The sequence below is a fragment of the Andrena cerasifolii genome, chromosome 5 (genome assembly GCF_050908995.1).
Source record: "Andrena cerasifolii isolate SP2316 chromosome 5, iyAndCera1_principal, whole genome shotgun sequence".
Classification (NCBI taxonomy): Eukaryota; Metazoa; Arthropoda; class Insecta; order Hymenoptera; family Andrenidae; genus Andrena; species Andrena cerasifolii.
This window is the reverse complement of record NC_135122.1, coordinates 10,722,461-10,740,194: the sequence shown is the minus strand read 5'-3', so window position 1 is coordinate 10,740,194 and position 17,734 is coordinate 10,722,461. Positions and strand designations below refer to the sequence as shown.

The window sequence follows — 17,734 nt, the reverse complement described above, 5'->3', positions numbered from 1 at the left end:
GATGTTGTCACTTCTCGTGTGCCACACGTCCGAAGGTACTCGCTGATCATCTCTTCCAATTTTCTTCAACAGTTCTTTAGACGCCAAAGAACATAGGGAATGATCTAATAATGACGAGTCGGATCTGCCGCTTCTTACAGACCCACGCAAACCTCTTCGTGGTCGAAGCAACGATATACTTCCCAGTATATTAGATCTTCAGGAAGTGCCTATTCACGCTACAAAGCGATTAAAAACTGCACTGTTTCGAACAATTCAAACTTCCTCTAGAAGTCTGACATAACTCGTAGCCCTTGCTTCAGACACTTCAAACACTTGAAAGCCCCACAGGCCCAATTCCCAAACACCCAGAACCCCCGCAGAAACGACCCAAAGCGTCGCTATTAACTCTTGATACCAAACTTCAAGCTCCCACTTCACCCCAAAGCCTCAAGGAACCCGTGTACTTCAAAGAAGCGCAACAAACCTGATTCAAGTCAATTAACATCTTAAGTGAAACATCGTGAAAGTCGCTGTTTAACCGTGCCCCCGCGAAACACAGGTCCTAAATAAGAGAATTGGGAGGAACAGGAAGATTTCGATCAGCCACCGTTATTCGTTAGGGGCGTCAGTGATCGACGGTTCGGTGGAGGAACTTCCCCCATTGTAATCACTGTTGGTTCTCATCGAATATCGCGTCTTCCCGTTGCTCTCGCCTGCTCGCCAGACGGGAGACACGATCGCTTTGGGATTCTGGGTGGATTCATATTCGCTGGAATACGTAATGGGAAACCGATGCCAATGGTGCCGAGGAGAAGGAAAAAGAGCGCGGTCGGTCGTGCGCGCAGATACACCGCAGGAATATATATCGAGCGAGTTTATGCGGCTCTCGTCGCCCCGCGAATTTAATCGCAAAACAACAAGGACTTGGCTAGCCAACTCCTTTGTCCCCGAATCTCTGCCGCGGACGTTGATACGATCGACACGGAGCTCGACGAACACGGGCAAACTTCCACCCCCGATCATTTGTCGATAAGGAGTTTTGTACCAACTTCTCGGTCTTCAACGGGGAATTGGATGTCGATGGTTCGAGATATCCTGCTTCCACAGCTCCGCAAACATATCGTACTGGCGAATCGGATCAACTGTTTGCAATTATTATCGATAGTATCGTTGGTCTACTTGTTAATTAATTCTGCGCCTTTGAAAGGTTACTAGTGGTTGCCTGGAATCTTGATCGAAATGTAGAAGCTGCAATGGAGAGGTATCCGTTGTGAAAACGAAGCCAGGTGTTTGGTACAGAGGGGACCGGGGCTAGTTGATCGTTCTTCAGTTTTCAATTTTTTTAACTTTTATTTTAATTAATTCCATACTAACAAATATGCCAAAATTTACTTTGGTCCTTCCTCTTTAATATATAGTAAACGAAAACTTGAGAAAATCAATTTGGATGTATGAAAACTATTTACTGTTTCTCTGTATAAACGTAAACAGTTAAAAAAACCATTGTTAACGTCGAGGTACACAGACGTACGCTGGATTGTAGTAAGGAATTGAACAACAAACTTCATATATCTCGCTGAAATGGAGCTACATATTTACGGTGTCGAGATAATTCGTCTGTATCAACCTGCCCCTGTATCAACTAGCCCCGGTCTTCCCTACCTTTGTGTAAAACGTGAGCAGCTTGACATTTACTACTTAAGTGGTTGCAATGCGACCTGGAGGGTGCGTGTAACTCTACGTTACAGAGTAACCAGGGCTCCAATGAGGAAATTAAAGTCTTCTACTGCCGTTTCGAGTACTTTTCGACGCCGTCAGTAGTTTCCAGGATAATAGCGTGGATCGTTTAAATTCCACCATGGCCGCGCGTTTCGCTGGAGATTGTTAAACATACCGTATTTAAAATTGCCGTTTGCGGGGCCGTTCGCAGTCGATTAATTAACAAATCCGCCGCGCTGATTCTACGGGGCATTTGCATAAAACGTTCCCCGCTTTAATGGCGTATAATTTTCTCGCCGTTCAAAGTGAAGCGGCCCCGTAATGTCGCATAACAGAGGCCGCGTGAACGATACAGCGCCAAGCTATTATTGACCATATTCGGGCGGCGGGCGTTGGCATAATGTCAACGCGAGGTGTTATTTAATCTATTAAGTCTGGTGGCCCGCGCGCGATAAAATCGTTTAACTCTGCACCGCGGAATATATATCGTCGCACTTCCGTGAAGTTTTGTTGGTTTACGGCCTTCCGGGGGCTCTAACTCTTTCCGTGGCGCGGGAGTTACAATTCCCATCGTAGAACGGTGCGAAGAGTCAATAAGGGAGCTTATCGGGAGCGGAGCAGTTATTCCCTCACATACTAAACGGCACAGTGTGAAGGAAATCAATGATTAGGCAAGAAAGTCGCGGGGGATGGTGGTCCCGCGATGGAAACTCTTCCCGGGGCAAGTGGAAAATGTTCCCGGCACAAAGGTTTCAGCCCGCAGAGACAGAGCCTGATAAACTTGTGGACGTTTTCGTCGCGCGTGTATCCCTCTATCGCGACACTCGACACGTACAGTAGAAAATCGAGTTGGCTGGCGTGGGTGCGAGGGGGAGAAAAAATGACAGTCGAGCCTCGGGAAAAGCAATGAAAAGAGCGACCCGAGGGAACGAGAGGCGTAAGCCGGTCTTTCTCGAACGCTTAGCGAGAAATTGCCGGTTGCATTCATTCGCGAAGGGCGGACTCTTCGCGGAAGGGCTTCCCGATTCCTCGCCGCGAAATTATTAATTTCCAACGAGAAATCCCGTTTAATTTCGCTGCGCCGCTGAAGACAATGCGACCACCTACCTACCCCTTGCCCCCTGTGTGCTGGCGTTTTCCACCTCTCGGTAGAAATCCGTGATTTATGAGGTAATAACGAAGAATACTTTCTCTGTGGCGATTCAGGTGACGTGGCTGCAGCAACACAGCAAGGATTCGTTTCGGCTGCTCACCGTTGACAGGATACCGTACAGCGTGGACCAGAGGATCAGCTTGAACTTCAGGTAACAGGGGATCACGGAATGCAATAGACTTTAGGGGTGTTGGTGTATAGTAAAAAACGTACCTACTCGAGGAATTCAGATGGGAATTTAGTAGAACGAAGGGGACACAAGTGTGATTCAAGAATGAGCCTCTGAGGATGAGAGTATCGTATGCCAATGTCACTTAATTATCAGAAGCTACTGCTCAAACGAACGAGATTATGGGCCCTCAACTTTCCAACTCAATTCTCCAACCGTTTCAACGCGAATCACGCACGTCCTCGGGGGTTGGAAGTGTCTCTGTGCGATCGATAGCGTCGATGGCAGGTAAATTAAATTTTCTGTCTGTTTGATCCTTCAGGTATCCGAGCAATTGGAGATTACAGATACAGTACGCGTCCCCGAGGGACTCTGGCCTGTACAAGTGCCAAGTTGCGACGCATCCGCCGCTGGTTAAAAAGATTAACGTCATCGTCACGGGTGAGTGAACCTTTTGCTCGTGTATCTGGCTAATCATGGATTTGACGAGTTCCATTAAGTTGAATTCACAGTTTAGATACATATCTAGCGATAAAAGCAGCAGAGGCCCTTAATTTGTTGTAGCGTATGTTACATAATTGGTAGATTATTATCAATGAAGTTTGCAACGCAATTTTCAGAAGTCACTGCTTAGCAAGTCGTTGGATTACAGCAGCAAGGCTTTAAATTAACGATATGCCTGGCAAATCCTTCGAAATAGCATTGGTTTGCATCAGACATCTGGTGTCTGATTATCTACAGTCCGATTCTACTTGACAACCGTGTGTTTGCCTCATAACTACTTGCAGGATATTTGTCTCCACTACTTATCGGATGTGGCTGACCACATATGGGCCTGCACCACTTACTGCGTGTTTACCCATTACATGGCCCTATTATCACGCGTATATCCTCCATATCTCCCACATGTTATCCCTACATATTCGATCTTTAATTCATTTGCACCGTATTATCCCCCCCCAAAAAATCCATCGCCCATTTTTAAAAATATTTCAAGGAAAGAACAAAAACGCGCACTCGAACAAAACCTTAAACCAAATTTTCCTCAGCACCTCTGCAACAGCCTCCCTCACACCTGGAACCTCCTTCCTATCATCCCCCACAGTGGCCAGCAATCGAATCCAGAGCTGTACAACCAACCTCTCTTCTCAATCTCGAGCGCACCATCGTTCCGCCTCTCAGACTCCTTCGTTCTCCACCTATAACGTAATTAGAAGAATCCCAGAACGTTCTAATCCACTCCCCAAGGCCCAATTAGCCCCCCTCCCCCAACAAATGACCAGGCCGACATCAAAGGGGCACGTAAACAAAACCGCGCGTGGCGCGCGAGCGGAATTTCGCCCACAGAGCATCGAAGCCACTTTCCCCGTCCTCTCGTCTCATTTTCCCTGGTCGTGTCCATCGAGCTGCTTCCCTTCTGGAGGGAATCCCATCGACGTTAGGAGCGAAGCTTGACCGAGACGAAACGACGAACGGGGGGAGGAGAGAGCGACATTCGAGACTGGGAAAGGGAAGGATGTAGCCGGAGAGGTGGATGGAAAGGGTTAGGGTCCAGGATAGGTATTGCCTGGCGGGTCTCGCGACCCCCCAATCCCCTTACGCCGCCAATTCGGCGCAATGGAAACCCGCATTTCCTCGGCTAAAGCGTCTCGTGGCCGGTAATCTGATCCGATCCGAAGAGGGCTGGCCCGCTGTCGAACAAAAGCCGCCGTAAGGACCAAGTAGGGCAGAACAAACCCGGATGGACCGACACTGCTACACGATTCCTTTCCCCGTCTCTCCCTGCTCGCCCTTGCCAAGCATGCGTTCCGTTCTCCGTCGATCCTCTTCCGCAACCCGGGACAGCTGAAATTTCTTTGACCCCCCTCCTGGTTCGTGCCGACGGGGTCACCGGGGAATTCAGGGTGGCTCGGTAGTTTCGGCACGGGAGGATCGATAGGCGACACTCGTTGCTCGTCGATTAAATAAGTTTCGCGGGGAGATGGCTCGTTCGGGGATGATCGATGGGGGACGGTGCCTCCCCGGAGCGAAGTGATTGATCGTGCTACTTAATTCGGACGATTCAATGTATCGCCGGGTTAGATGGGCTGGTAGTGACAGGTCGAGACGCTGGTACTTCGGAATTATTTATTCCCGGCTGCCACAGATATCCGCGGTGAAGATAAGGAAGAAGCTGAGGTCGATGAACCGCTTCGAGGTACAACGTGGCTTGCAGCGACAGCTCGTGATCCTCGGCTGACGTGAAAGTGGAAGCGAGGAACGGTGTCGCGTTTTACAGTCGCCGGTACAAGGATGCAAGTGAACGGAAGGAATCGACTTAAAGGGCACTCAAGCTGCTGGAAACTTTCGGAGATTCGACCGCGTTAAATCTCGCCGACAACTTACCGTGGGAGTAAACAGTTCTGGGGAACAGAGTAGCAGTTTTACGGGGACACTACTGTTGTCTCTTGAACAAAACAAGCCCGCTGAGCTACAAGCCAAGGAGACGAAGGAACACGTAAGCACGATTAAAGAAGAGCCTCGTTCTTTCGGCGCGGTGCTACTCACTCCTCGGGATTGCATGTTTGTCAGTGGAGGTTGCAGGAACAACGAAACGATTGCTGGAACGCACAGTCGTCTGTCAACGGACAGACATTCCCGGTCTTTCGGCCATCGATCATCGGAACGATTAAGGCAGAGATTGATACGCGTTCATCGAGCTCCATTTGTTGGGTGGCGAAAGCTGCGACAATATTTGCCGCGCAGCACCCCTGTTTTCGTGGGTAGAAATTTATTAAATCGTTTATTACGTCGCCTCCTTGTACGATATACCCGACGGGGACGAGGATGGCAGCAGGCGTTTCTTCGTCAGATATTTATCCAAGCCGCTCGAGGGCTCATGGACCGAGACTGGAAGTCACGCGCTCTTACGGAACTCCCGCATGAGGTGGACAGGTAGGTGTTATCTTAGAAGCGAGTAACTGGTGACACAGTGACGAGCAAACCAGGCCAGCTCTCTCTCTCTTGGAATGTTTTATGCATCGGGATTGTAATTGCATCGAGTCGTTACGATGTCTATACGTGACCGCGACAAGAAGAAAGCTGGACACGGGGAAGCTTAATCCCGTGAACGGTCGATCAGAAACAGTGGAAATGACACGGACTGCGTCAATAAAGCACGACGTCCATCAATAACGCCGATGAATATTCAGGCTTCATGAATACCGAATTAAATTTATTTAAAACTCCATTCAATATTCATGAATTTTTATCGACTGCCATATGCTGACAGTTGACGTTCCGTCGTTGATTATCGATTCCTTGGCTTCGTGGCATCCGTACGATCGTTTCACAGTCTTCATCCCCTGGTCTTGAAACAATCCTCAGAAAATAACAGAGGATCTCAGAACCTCTACTCATGCATCGGAACAAAAGTCCTAGATCAATTACCAAGTAGCACATTCGACATCTAAGAGTTACTATCACAGTAACCATCGTCCTTCTCCTTAATTCGACTAAATTTAATTACGAACGACGGAGCATCCTTCCAAGGTGGTCGAAAATATTGTCACAAAGGAAGGGCTGCTTCAGAACCGATCGTAAACCATGGTCTACGTGCTATTGGCCAGAATGGCGGGGTACTTCGGGCAGAAAGGAAGGGACGACGATGTTTTCCAGGCCTGGTGTTGTTGGAGCCATGAACGTGAGCCCTGCTCTAATTAAAGGCGCCTCGAATCCCGTACTTGCTGGCTTTTAATCGCCTCCACTGTCACCGGGATGGGCCGTACGTAACGTTCCACGCGAGGGGGTTGCTCATGAAATTCCCTTTGTCTCGTAGCGAACGGAGGAACAATGACTTAGTTGCCAGGAGGCCCCTTGTATTTAACGAAACTACTTTTCTTCCGAATGTCCGCGTTGCTCGCTAGAAGAAAAAAAAAGAACATACGCGCTACCATCCAGCTTAACGCACTCCGCCTCTACTTACGTAATGAGCTATCCCCGGGGAAACGCTTTGCAGCGCGCACGTTTTAAACAATCCGGATAACGAGTGGAGAAACGTGACTCCTTTATCTTAAAGCAGGAACGTCGAAATTTCATGGATCCTTTTCAATAAATTTGCGTCGCGTGGAGCACGAAGACTGAAGGAGATAGAGTCAACTGTTACCTCAACTACCACGCGTGTATTTTTTTTTTTACCCTGTTAATGGAGGAACAAGAACGACGCTCGTCAATTTAGACATCTATTTTGTTCGCATTCACCGTCGAGGCAGGCCGCAGAAAAGCATCGAAACAGCCGTTCAGCGACAGCTCGAAGTGTTTCATAGAAATACGGGAAGTTTAAGAGGCTCGATGTATCAGCATCGAAGGGAAATCGATTCGCGAAATCGTCGGAGAATACGCGGACGGAAACGGCGTGGAAGCCGCGCCACACGGAGTCGCGGAATCCAATTTAAATAATACTTGCCTTTCTTCCCTCCTTCTTTGCCGCGACTTCTGACGTGCCCATGGGAAAGCATCCGGCTGGATCCTCGCCCCCCCGCCCCCCGTCGCTCGCGACTATTCGTCCCAAAGGAGCTTAAAAAATGATCCGTCGAAAGAAATTTCGAACGCGACGCGACCGTTCGTCTCTCGCCATCCTGTTCCGCTGGATTAAATTCTCTATTGAATTCCACGCTGCGTCCGTTCGACGATCCGACGCTTCCGTGCCGTGAATGGCTACCTCCTTTCGTCCAATATTCCACGGGACCAGTGTTATTCCGTGGATCGTCTTCGTAGGGAAATACGACCGACATCACGCTCCAAGTAAGCCTTATTACTCGCGATAATGGAATAACGATGATTGTACTGGTGATCACGTAGCGGTGAATAGTGGGCAGAATCTAAAGCTCTTCTTATCGAGGCGAAGCTAGAAACTCATGAAAGAGACAGATAATAGACAAAAGTCCGTAATGAATTAGTAGCAGCTGGTGCCGCCCTGCTTTACGCGAAGTAATTGCCGCCTCATCGGTGGGAACTGGGGACGGGATTGAAATCCTTGCTTTCGTCGCTCGATAGGAGCGGTTATCTGCATTATATCGGCTGAAAAGGGCTCGTCGAGCAATTATTTATCCGCTCCCATCAGTCGGCGAGTTCGAGGCGCTCGCGTGACGCGGTGAATCGCTTGGCCCGTCTATTTTTAAGTGATCCATCCGCGTGCACTTCGGGACACCGGGTTTGGTTTTTCGCCAGGGACGTCCGCCCGCGGGGAAAGCCGCATCCTAGATACCGTGATTCGCGACACGCTGCACGAGCATCCGGATCCAGCCGATCTATCGACGTTACAGCCTTTCCGTTTTCGAGTGGCTGACAGGCCGGATCCATCTGCTTCCGCATCATCCTTCAGCTTTGGCCCCGAACAGGCCGACGCGATCGAGTTTACAGATTTCCCGGGCTTCCACCGTTTCGGCAAAAATGCTCCGGGAAATCTGTCACTCCCAGTGTCGGCCCCTTTAGCAACGCGAGCAGCTGCATATAAATTGAAAACTTAGGAGCAGCAATGCAAATATTGTAATAGATTGATCACTCCGTTTCGAGCAAACATGAATATCGCGTAGGGGAGTATATCGAGGCCTGCCTTTCCAATTTTCCATTCGAACCTGGCAAGAAGGCGTGGGTAGAAAAGGGATCAGCTGGTTTTAGAGCGAGCTGTCTCGGTTAACCCTGCAGTGCCCACGTTGTGTCATTATCCTGTGCTTTAGAGATATTAATCCGGGGCTTATCTTATGTCTGGTAGAACTCGTCAGAAGGCAGAATCTACTGACGCGGTGTCTGAACTGATCGCATTGTTCTACTAAGTCAGGCTTCTAATCTGTTATTAGTTCTACTGCTATTTGGTACGTCTGACCAGTGGCGGACCTGTTCTACTTATCCCTCTATTAGCTAAACTGTACAACACGGTGGCTCTTATTTACTCTTGGTGAAATTTTTTTCAAGATTTTCTTCGCGGCACCTTTTCCCGTTATCCCACCGGGCTCAAACTTTACACAGATTTTTTTTATTATTTGGAACTATTCAGGTGGCTGCCGCGAAGAAAATTCAAAAGTCGAAAATAAGAGCCATCCTACTGTACAAAGAGTGCGGATAGATTCAATTTGAATCTATCTGCACGCGTACCCATAGAATTTCCAACATTTCTTCGCTTGTTGAGGATCGTTTCACCAGCAACTCTTTCAATGATCATAACTCCTTCGTTAAAACTATTCACCGAAGTGGTCTCCGTACCACGTGACATCACTCTTTTGAACAGCAGGAGGTGGAAATGTCCACACGGTCCCGGAGGCACCATTTTAACACTGAGAACTGCGTGCTCTTTCTGAGGCATGGCCTCGTCGAGGCTCCCGGACATTTCAGGGTTCAGATTAGGATCCGCCGGGGTACGCAGATGCTCGCTGGCATAGAAATTTTATTAACATACAGACGTCCGCGTCCACTGCTCGCCCCGTGTCCCTTAATTCCCAGCGTCCCTCCGTGTTTGAAATTCTGAAAAAGCGGTGCGAGAGTTCGTGAAAGGACCCCGCGTCGGTACTGCGCACCGTCGCGGAATAAAATTTCAGTTTACGCGCGTGACGCTTTGTTCCTCGTCGACGTAACGGCGGCTAGGTCTTTGAAACGCCCTGTCACAAAGATATGTTTAGCAATCCGCGAATTCATGTCCACCTAGCTACGGATCTTTTCACCGATCCACGTGAATATGCTCCAAGAGCCAGCCATTCCTCGCGCGCTCATCAAAGCGCCCTAGTTCGTTGAATTATTACAAATACCGCTGTGGAACAGCTAAAATTGAGAAGAGCTTCCATTTACACATCAGTGGCACACTTTCGAGCCACCGAATTCCTCGCTCGGATACCTCGAGACATCGCGCTTTGTTCGCATTTCAGCGACTGGAACATCGATCATCCGGCAAGGAAGATCGCTGAATTATACGAAATCCGTGTCGAAGGAAAAACAGAGCCACGAAAGAAAGGAAATACCTACCCCTGTTCTCCTTAAAGTCCCTCATATATCGTTAGGTTCCCTCGTAACTGCTGTCGTCGATGAAGTCGAAACTGCCGTTCCGTCCTGGAAACTGTCTCGACTTGGCGAACGCCGGTCCCTGGAACAGTACCCTCGGCTGTGAATGGCATGGTAACGGCCTGAATCTCGCGTCTGCCTGGTGAATTACGACGGCGGATCGTCGTGGGAACGACGCGTCGGCGCGCGAGAGGACTGTTACGTCCATCTAAGTAGCTAAACGAGAGAACGTGCCGCGGTAAACAGCCCCCCGTCCGTGCAGACGAGAAGATGAACAGTCTGGAAGTACCAGGAAAGGCAACGATCAGACTCCAGCCCGAGGGATGAAACGTCAATCCGAGCAAACAGAATGAAATCATAATTCGGAGCGCGGAAGCATCGGGCAAACAAGACGTCCCGCATCGCGAGCGGGAAGAAAAAGATTAATTCAAGCGGGATACTCCTCCTCAGCCTGAAACACTCGTCTGCCCGTGTGTAAACGGGTGGGAAAGCGGATGGGGCGGAGGTGAATAGAGGCAGCGGGGGCGCGAATTTGCATAGCGGTCGACTCGAGAATCGCAGCCGCGACGGCTGCGCTGAATCCTAACGACGACACGGTGGAAAGAGTCGTGTCCGAGGGCGTCGAACGTGAAGATCCAGGGTCGAGACGCAGTTGAGAAAGCAGAGAGAGAAAAGGAGGGATCGTCGGCGTTTAACTGTTTCGAAACGTTTGCGCTGCCAGTCACGGACGCTCCTCCACGTCGATTTCCTTTCGCGAAACCTTAAAGCAACCGGGGGGCCCCACCCACGTTCCTCGAGCTTCTCTCCATCCCTCTCCCCACCCCCCTCCTGTTTCCGTCTCTCAACCCTAATTCGTATGGGCGATCACGCGCCGATACCCTCCTATCTGTGCCCCATTTTTCACCCCTCGGCGCTCTCCTCGCGAAAAGATAGCAGCCTCCTGATAATTTGTTGGCTTCCCGCTGGAGGTATCGTCGCGATTCTCTGACAGTATATTATCAGCCGGTGTATCTGACAATTGGGGGAAAGATCGATGGGGGCCCGGGTCACGGAGTGCGAATTCTTCGCGATCGGTGAACGCCTCGTTAAGGAGGACGTTACCGGGGATGGAAATCGCGGGATGGTTTAATTATACGATGGAAATTAGCTGCTGGAAGTTCCGAAGAAGCCTCAGTTTTGTAACTCGTTGGTTATAAATGCATTCGTCGAGACGCAATGTAGCAGGGATTCGTGTAATTGCGTTCTTGACGAGCTCGTTGGAAACTCGTTTGCGCGATTGGGGAAGGTTAATGGGCGGTTTGGAAAGTTGATAGTGTTTCGAAAGTTGTTACTAGGAATAATAAGGACCGGTGAACTGTTACTTTCCGAGGAAGTTGTTTATTGAAGCCTCGATAAGCAGGAGAGTTTCGCAGTGGCGGTATCATTCGCCGGATGCGTCTTGAATTTCAGCGCCGGAGTTGACAATAACGGACGATTCCGGGCGAGTAGTGCCTAAGGAGAGACACCTGAAGGCGGGGAGCGCTCTCAAGCTCAGGTGCGAGGCCAGGGACGTGCTCGAGTCCCTCAAGGAGTCTGTCATTTGGACCAGGGGAGATGAAACGCTCACCGACGACGTCAGGTAGATCTCTCCAGTGCTTTCATTCGCCCCCCAACCTCTAAACTCTCCCGCGTTCCCACCATTCCTGAAAGACAGACACGGTCTCTGTTTAAATCTATCCGAACAACCCTGAATACAAATCCATGGATCGTTCGTTAGCGAACACGTTGCGTTCGATCGCGAATTCCCGTGAAGCACGAAACGCGGACGGTCGCGAGCCATCCTCCGAGAGCACTTTCACGGAAGGACCACGCTGTCTTCCTCGCCACTCCGAGTTAATGAAATTATCAGGCACGCGGACTGTAAATGGAGCGCAAAAACACCCCGAGACCCATATCCGTGAAACGATAGGAGACTCGGTCCCGCCTTTCGTCAGCTCCTACCGCTACCAAGAAATCCCGGTCTCCTTTCCTTCGGACCATAACGTGGATACGTATTCCTGCGCGGCGGTATTACCGCGGTACGTGAGCCGGATGTGGGTTAACCCCGGATATCTCGTTTCCAGCGAGAACAGGACGACGGAGATCTCAGCTGGCATGGAGGTCCTGGTGATAGTCAGCACCCTGATCGTCGAGAGGGCCAGCCCGAGGCACGCTGGCAACTACAGCTGCGAGGTACCCGGAAAGGCCAAGACCACCATCGCGGTGCACGTTCTCAACGGTGAGTATTCTCTCGTTTCCGCGTGATTTTCGAGAAGAAAAGAAAGGACGAAGAAACGGGATGTGGTCAGCTGGGTCCTATGTCGCTTCATTAACATCTTGTTTCTTAACTATGCTCGCGCTGCTGGCCACCTGTAAATGCGTTCAAAGGGACTGGACCAGGGGATTAAATTACCCCTCGTATGAAATTTAACGCGAGAGGATAGATATTAATTACTATCGAACGGCCGAGTACCTTCGCATGGAAATTACTGCCTTCGCTACGTTGGCTCGGTCCCGTTGAAAAATTCATTAATTTAAATCGCCCGATCGTATATTAAAGCCTTCCAGGAGATGATAAAAGCGATTCCTGTAAAAGATGGGCTTGTTCTGCAGCGGGAGGGCTGCGATTTATCGCGCCGTCCTGTTTTTCTGTTACAATTATGGTGGGCGGCGGACATCTCCGACCGTGCAAACTGCTCGCGATCCTTTGCACCAGCGATCCCAGCGAGTCGAAAAGAAAGCAGCAGGTGAAAATATGACCGGCTGAATACCCTTTGCGCTGCAATTGATCAGCATTCTTCGTCCACTCTTTAATTACAAGAGACAGAGGGGAATTGCAAACATTCTAGAGACGATCGCCAACAAAAGAAGCGACTGTACGGCTGGCGGAGTAACGGGTGCAGACGTTTGAACACTACCGAGGAAGAAAACCGACAATATGTTCGCTCCGTATCGACAGAAGTCACGTGAATCGCCGAAAGCACGACGAGAACGCGACGAACTCGTCGGCATTATAACGGGGCTCACGTTTTCAGGATGAAAGGAGCTGAAAGCTCTCGCGAAAAACCGCTTTTTCCCCAGAAATCCTTCCGGTTTTTAGATACAGAGAGAAGAAGTTCTCTCCCCTGTTCCCTCGTTCTCGATTGTGCGATCGCGAACATAACAGACGTTTCTACTTTCACGGGGGGGGGGGGGGAGGTACACACCACCGCGAGTCACTTTTTTCCCCCTCGGTGTTCCAGCGCTGCGGAAAATAGGACGGTCACGATCCACCCCAACCCTCGACGGTCGCGATGCCTTTCGATCTTCGTCGACTCGAGCCCTAATAACTGGGCTTCTCGTTGGAATTACAAATGGCTTCCGACCAATGTCCCAGTGGGTGTAACCGCGGGGATAACGCGAGATTAATCTGGTCGTTAGAAAGGTAATCCTCGATCGAATTACTTTGACCCGTTTCCATTCTGCTCTTCGATTCTTTTTTTTTTTTTTCTTTTGGTTCTCAGTCGTGACTCGAATGCCGCGGTTGCTGCTCAGGAGCACCGGAGTGGCACGAGTCACTCTGCGGAATATGTTAGAATTTTTGCATGAAACCCGATCGATATTCCCACGTCCTCGGCATAAACGGTCTCCGTGCACAAGTTGCACTCGAACGTATCGCCGGCATCGCAGCTATCTGCTGCGAGTATCGATTGCTCCGCTGACGAGGGCACGTAACCTCCTCGAAAACGTCTCCAGAGGCTTCCGTTTCTTTTCTATTCCTCCATCGGAGTCGCGACGAGTGGCTTTTCGAGCTCTGCGGCGAATGAACGGAACAGTCGCGATACTGATTCGGAGGCGCCTCGACTCCCGCTTTCTCTCAAGCTATGCCCATTCTTACACGAAGGCTCGCCGCTCCCCCAAGAAACAGCCTACGCTCTCCTCTTGCGAAATCAAAAGCCCAATTCCCCCCGGTGATTTCCTCCGCCACCGCGGCCGCGGCTCTTTGCAGACCCCTAATCAGGGTTCAGAAGCGTGAATCGGGCCAGGCTGACGCAGCTGGGGCGCGATAATGCAGATTAACCGGCGGCGAGGTCGAGTCGACGCCCACGGATGCAATCTTTATGCGCGCAGCTTGGTCCCGCCGTTAGCGAGCCGTCGTTCTCGTCGACGACACGCGTTTCATGAAAATGGAAGCGCCGCCAGTCTAATGTGACGGCGTGGTTCAAAACGAGATGACCGAGCTGCCGGTTGAACGGGAGAAACTCGTTGAAGGGTGGTGCCAGGCGCGATGGGGGCATAGAGAAGCGCGACCTACCCGGATGAAAGCAGACGTCGACGGGAATAGGGGAGCGTCGGGGGGCCGAGGGTGCCGGCGTTATCGTGCGGGCCACTTTTTTCCCCCCCCCCCCCATTTGCAAGCTTTATCCACCGTGCCACGTAGGCTCCCCTGGATCTTTGACGGTTCGTGACTGTGCGGGCTCAGGGGGCAGCTTCTAATGCTTCCTGGCCCTAGGGGCTCCGCGAGACCTGCCATAAGAACAACTCGAACCGGCATAATAAAGGGATGGAAGGATGGAAGGATGGAAGATGGACGATCCCATGGCACGTTAGACTCGTACCGCCAGAACTCTGCCTCTTTTTCGGCAAGCAAAACCGCTGGCGGCAGAGCAGAGAAATGAATTTTGATCGAGGATGTGGGTGAAGGGTGGTCTATGAATATCGTGTTCATCGTCTGAGAGCTTCTCGGGGTATATAATGTTTTAATCGACCCGCGCGGAATCCGTGTGTGTTAGTGGTATTAGGAGATGAGAGTTTTAAGTGATGAGTCTGGAATTATTCTGAAGGGACGGCGCTGGTGAGCTGGGAAATATAACATAAATGGGGTAAGGTGAGGTCCCACAGACCCAACCAAATAATCTATGTGGAGAAACTACGCTGAGGCACGACTCACTGCCACGTATTGTTAAAACTTATAGTCAATTTAAAATTTTTCGGGTCTGTCACACCCCATCTTACTAACGCCGCGTTAAGGGCTCTCCTTACCTTGACGAAAAATGACGCGGACTTTGGGAATTTTTTAAAATAAAACCATTCAATATATTTATTTCCAGCTTTGTGGCTTCATTTGTCGATCTTTAGAGAATATGAAAAAAAAATTGTATGCAAAAATAGTGATTATATCCGTAGTTATAGTGCTTCAAATAGAGCGCCTTACAAAAATCATATGTGCATTGTTAGCATAAAATCAGCCGCTGTAGTTGTTTGAAATAGAAAATTTAAAAAAAATTGTAATTTGTACGAGTGTGGCTATCGCCCAAACTAGATTAAATGAGAAATACTGAAAATTAAAAAAAAATGACAGTGTCTGAAACAGACATCGATTTCTGCAAAAAAATTCGCTGTTTTTTTAAATCGCAAAAGTCTAATTTTGCAAAAACTGACTTAGTTTTAGTACCGGCGAGAATGGGACATCTACTGAAGATATATGCCAACTTTGAAGTAAATCGGGTGATTGGTATTTGGGATATCATGATAACAAGTTCAAAAAACATCGTTTTGAGAAAAACGTGTTTAAAGTTTCAAGTACTGTTTTTTTAATTAAAATTTTTTTAAATGTTGCCTAAATATGTACAAATATAGGCATAAAGTTTACAATTTATATAATTTGAGGGTTTCTCTTAAAAAAAATTTCAGGCCGTCGAGGTAGGAAGACCTCTTAAAGTAATTGTAAGATGATTTTGAATTTACTAGAATCGTGTTTGCTAGAGTGTAGCTACTGCAGGCTGAGACTTTCTCAGCACCTTGGTCACTTATTCATCCAAGAATTGGAAGGCATGAATGAACTTCAAATGAGTCGTACATCGTCTTGGCGACACCCCTCGCGCCGTCTCGAGTTGTACACAAGAAACACCCGGACGAGACAATAGAGCACGGATTAGACCCGTCTGTAATTTGCTGAATGTCAAACGCTGGAGTATCTTAATTGCTCAAAGATTCTAGGGTAATTCGCGCAATTAGCGAATTAGGCTAATTTCAGGCGGGGTAGCATGCATACCGCGTAAGAAGATTAATTATCGACGAATAGAAGATTGATAATTATCGGGATAGTCAACGTCTCTAGAAGCTTGAGACGGTGTTGATCAGATCTCCAGTTAATTTCCAAATTGAATGTCCCGCTTAATTGACTCCACGTTTGCCACTCAACGGTTTATAATTAAATTGTCAGGATCTTAAATCGTTGAAGCCATCGGGGAAGGTTTCCATTATAAGCTAAGCAGATTATTATCCAACGGACTTCGCCTTACTATGCTATCGAGTAGGTCAATAGTGACTCCCCTCGTCACTGATAACGCCACGATCGATTCTCATTCAGAAACTTCCTGACCTCTAACTACGGCTACTCAAGATCATCAATTTCGCGCGAAATTTCAGCATCAAACGCGAATCCCTGTCGGTGAAATTCGCTCAATTTCGGTTAGCACGCCTAACTTCGCTTCTGAGGAGCGATGAAGTCGTTAAAATTTTACGTGGCTCGTCGTAGTTATGCCCTAATATCCATCGTCGCGATATATACGCGACGAACGAGTGATTTCGATCCATCTGACCGGTCCCAGGCGCAAATATCGCCGAGCTTTCGGCGAGCAAACAGCCACGAACTGCGAACTACGTGGCCATTCGGGTCTGAAACTACTCGCGAATGTCGGTGTGCCGGGTTTTACGGCGTTGTTCCCGGTGATACGCTACTGGTTAAACTCTGAACCACTGCAAGAAGCTAAATTCGCGTAAATCGTGGTCGCTAATCCTCGCACAAGCAAGATGTGTAGGATGGTGGCTCCGATTTCCCTGAAATTTCCGTTTTCACTGTTACATTTCAATTATACTGTTGCAAAATCTCTGGTTACGCGGTACCGGCCGTAAAATAGAAAGCGTGAAATTAAAACTTACTGTATGGTAGAAATAAATGGAAGCAATGGGATGCGAGGACCGCGCGCCCCCCTTGTTATAAGAACTCGATTCATCGCCGATATTTTCGCGTGTTACGTATCGCATTTCCGTGGAAATTTCATTTCTGATTTATTATGAACGCGCATATAAAACCGGAAACAAAGTAGAATTTATCAGATACCGTAATGCTTCGCATCGAAAATTCATTATAGTTAATGGATAATTGGCTCTTCTAAACGAACTCGTTAACGAGCGAAATCATTACCAGTTGCATGGCTTGGCGGAAAAATCGAGAACCCGAATATTAATTTCGGATGCAATCAAGTAGCCCCGCTGCTACCGTGCTGATTAATGTTGCATATTAATTTCCTCTTTACGATTGCTGCTGGATTCAAACGAATTGGTCGTTCGCTTTGCTTCAATGTTTTACACGCCGAGGAATCCCATTTTTACCAGACCTATGCTTTCCTACCCGTTCAAACAGAAATATACAGAATGGACTTATTTTCGACCGTACCTTCTCTCGCAGACTTTCAAATGTAAGAGGAGTGTAACTCCATATTTGACAGTTTTCGAGTCATGACGTGTAATACACGTAAAAAAAATTCTACATCGTTTGGTGCACTTTTGATGCAAATCCGATGAAAAATGAGCGATTTATTGGAAATTTCGAACCTGCACCCATTACCGTTTTGTGTAATAATTTTGTTTCGGCCAGCTCCGGATTTGAAAGATTCGCC

General features: G+C 48.8%; 1 protein-coding gene across 1 annotated transcript in view; it reads left to right on the top strand.

Moving 5' to 3' along the window:
* The window catches only part of LOC143369251 (uncharacterized), a 185,419-nt gene that overhangs the window by 146,547 nt on the left and 21,138 nt on the right, over positions 1–17,734 (top strand). Inside the window, exons 6-9 of the mRNA XM_076812952.1 lie at positions 2,908–3,005; positions 3,346–3,464; positions 11,502–11,670; positions 12,155–12,309. Of these exons, the coding sequence (XP_076669067.1) occupies positions 2,908–3,005; positions 3,346–3,464; positions 11,502–11,670; positions 12,155–12,309 (541 nt within the window). The remainder of the gene's footprint in view (positions 1–2,907; positions 3,006–3,345; positions 3,465–11,501; positions 11,671–12,154; positions 12,310–17,734) is intronic.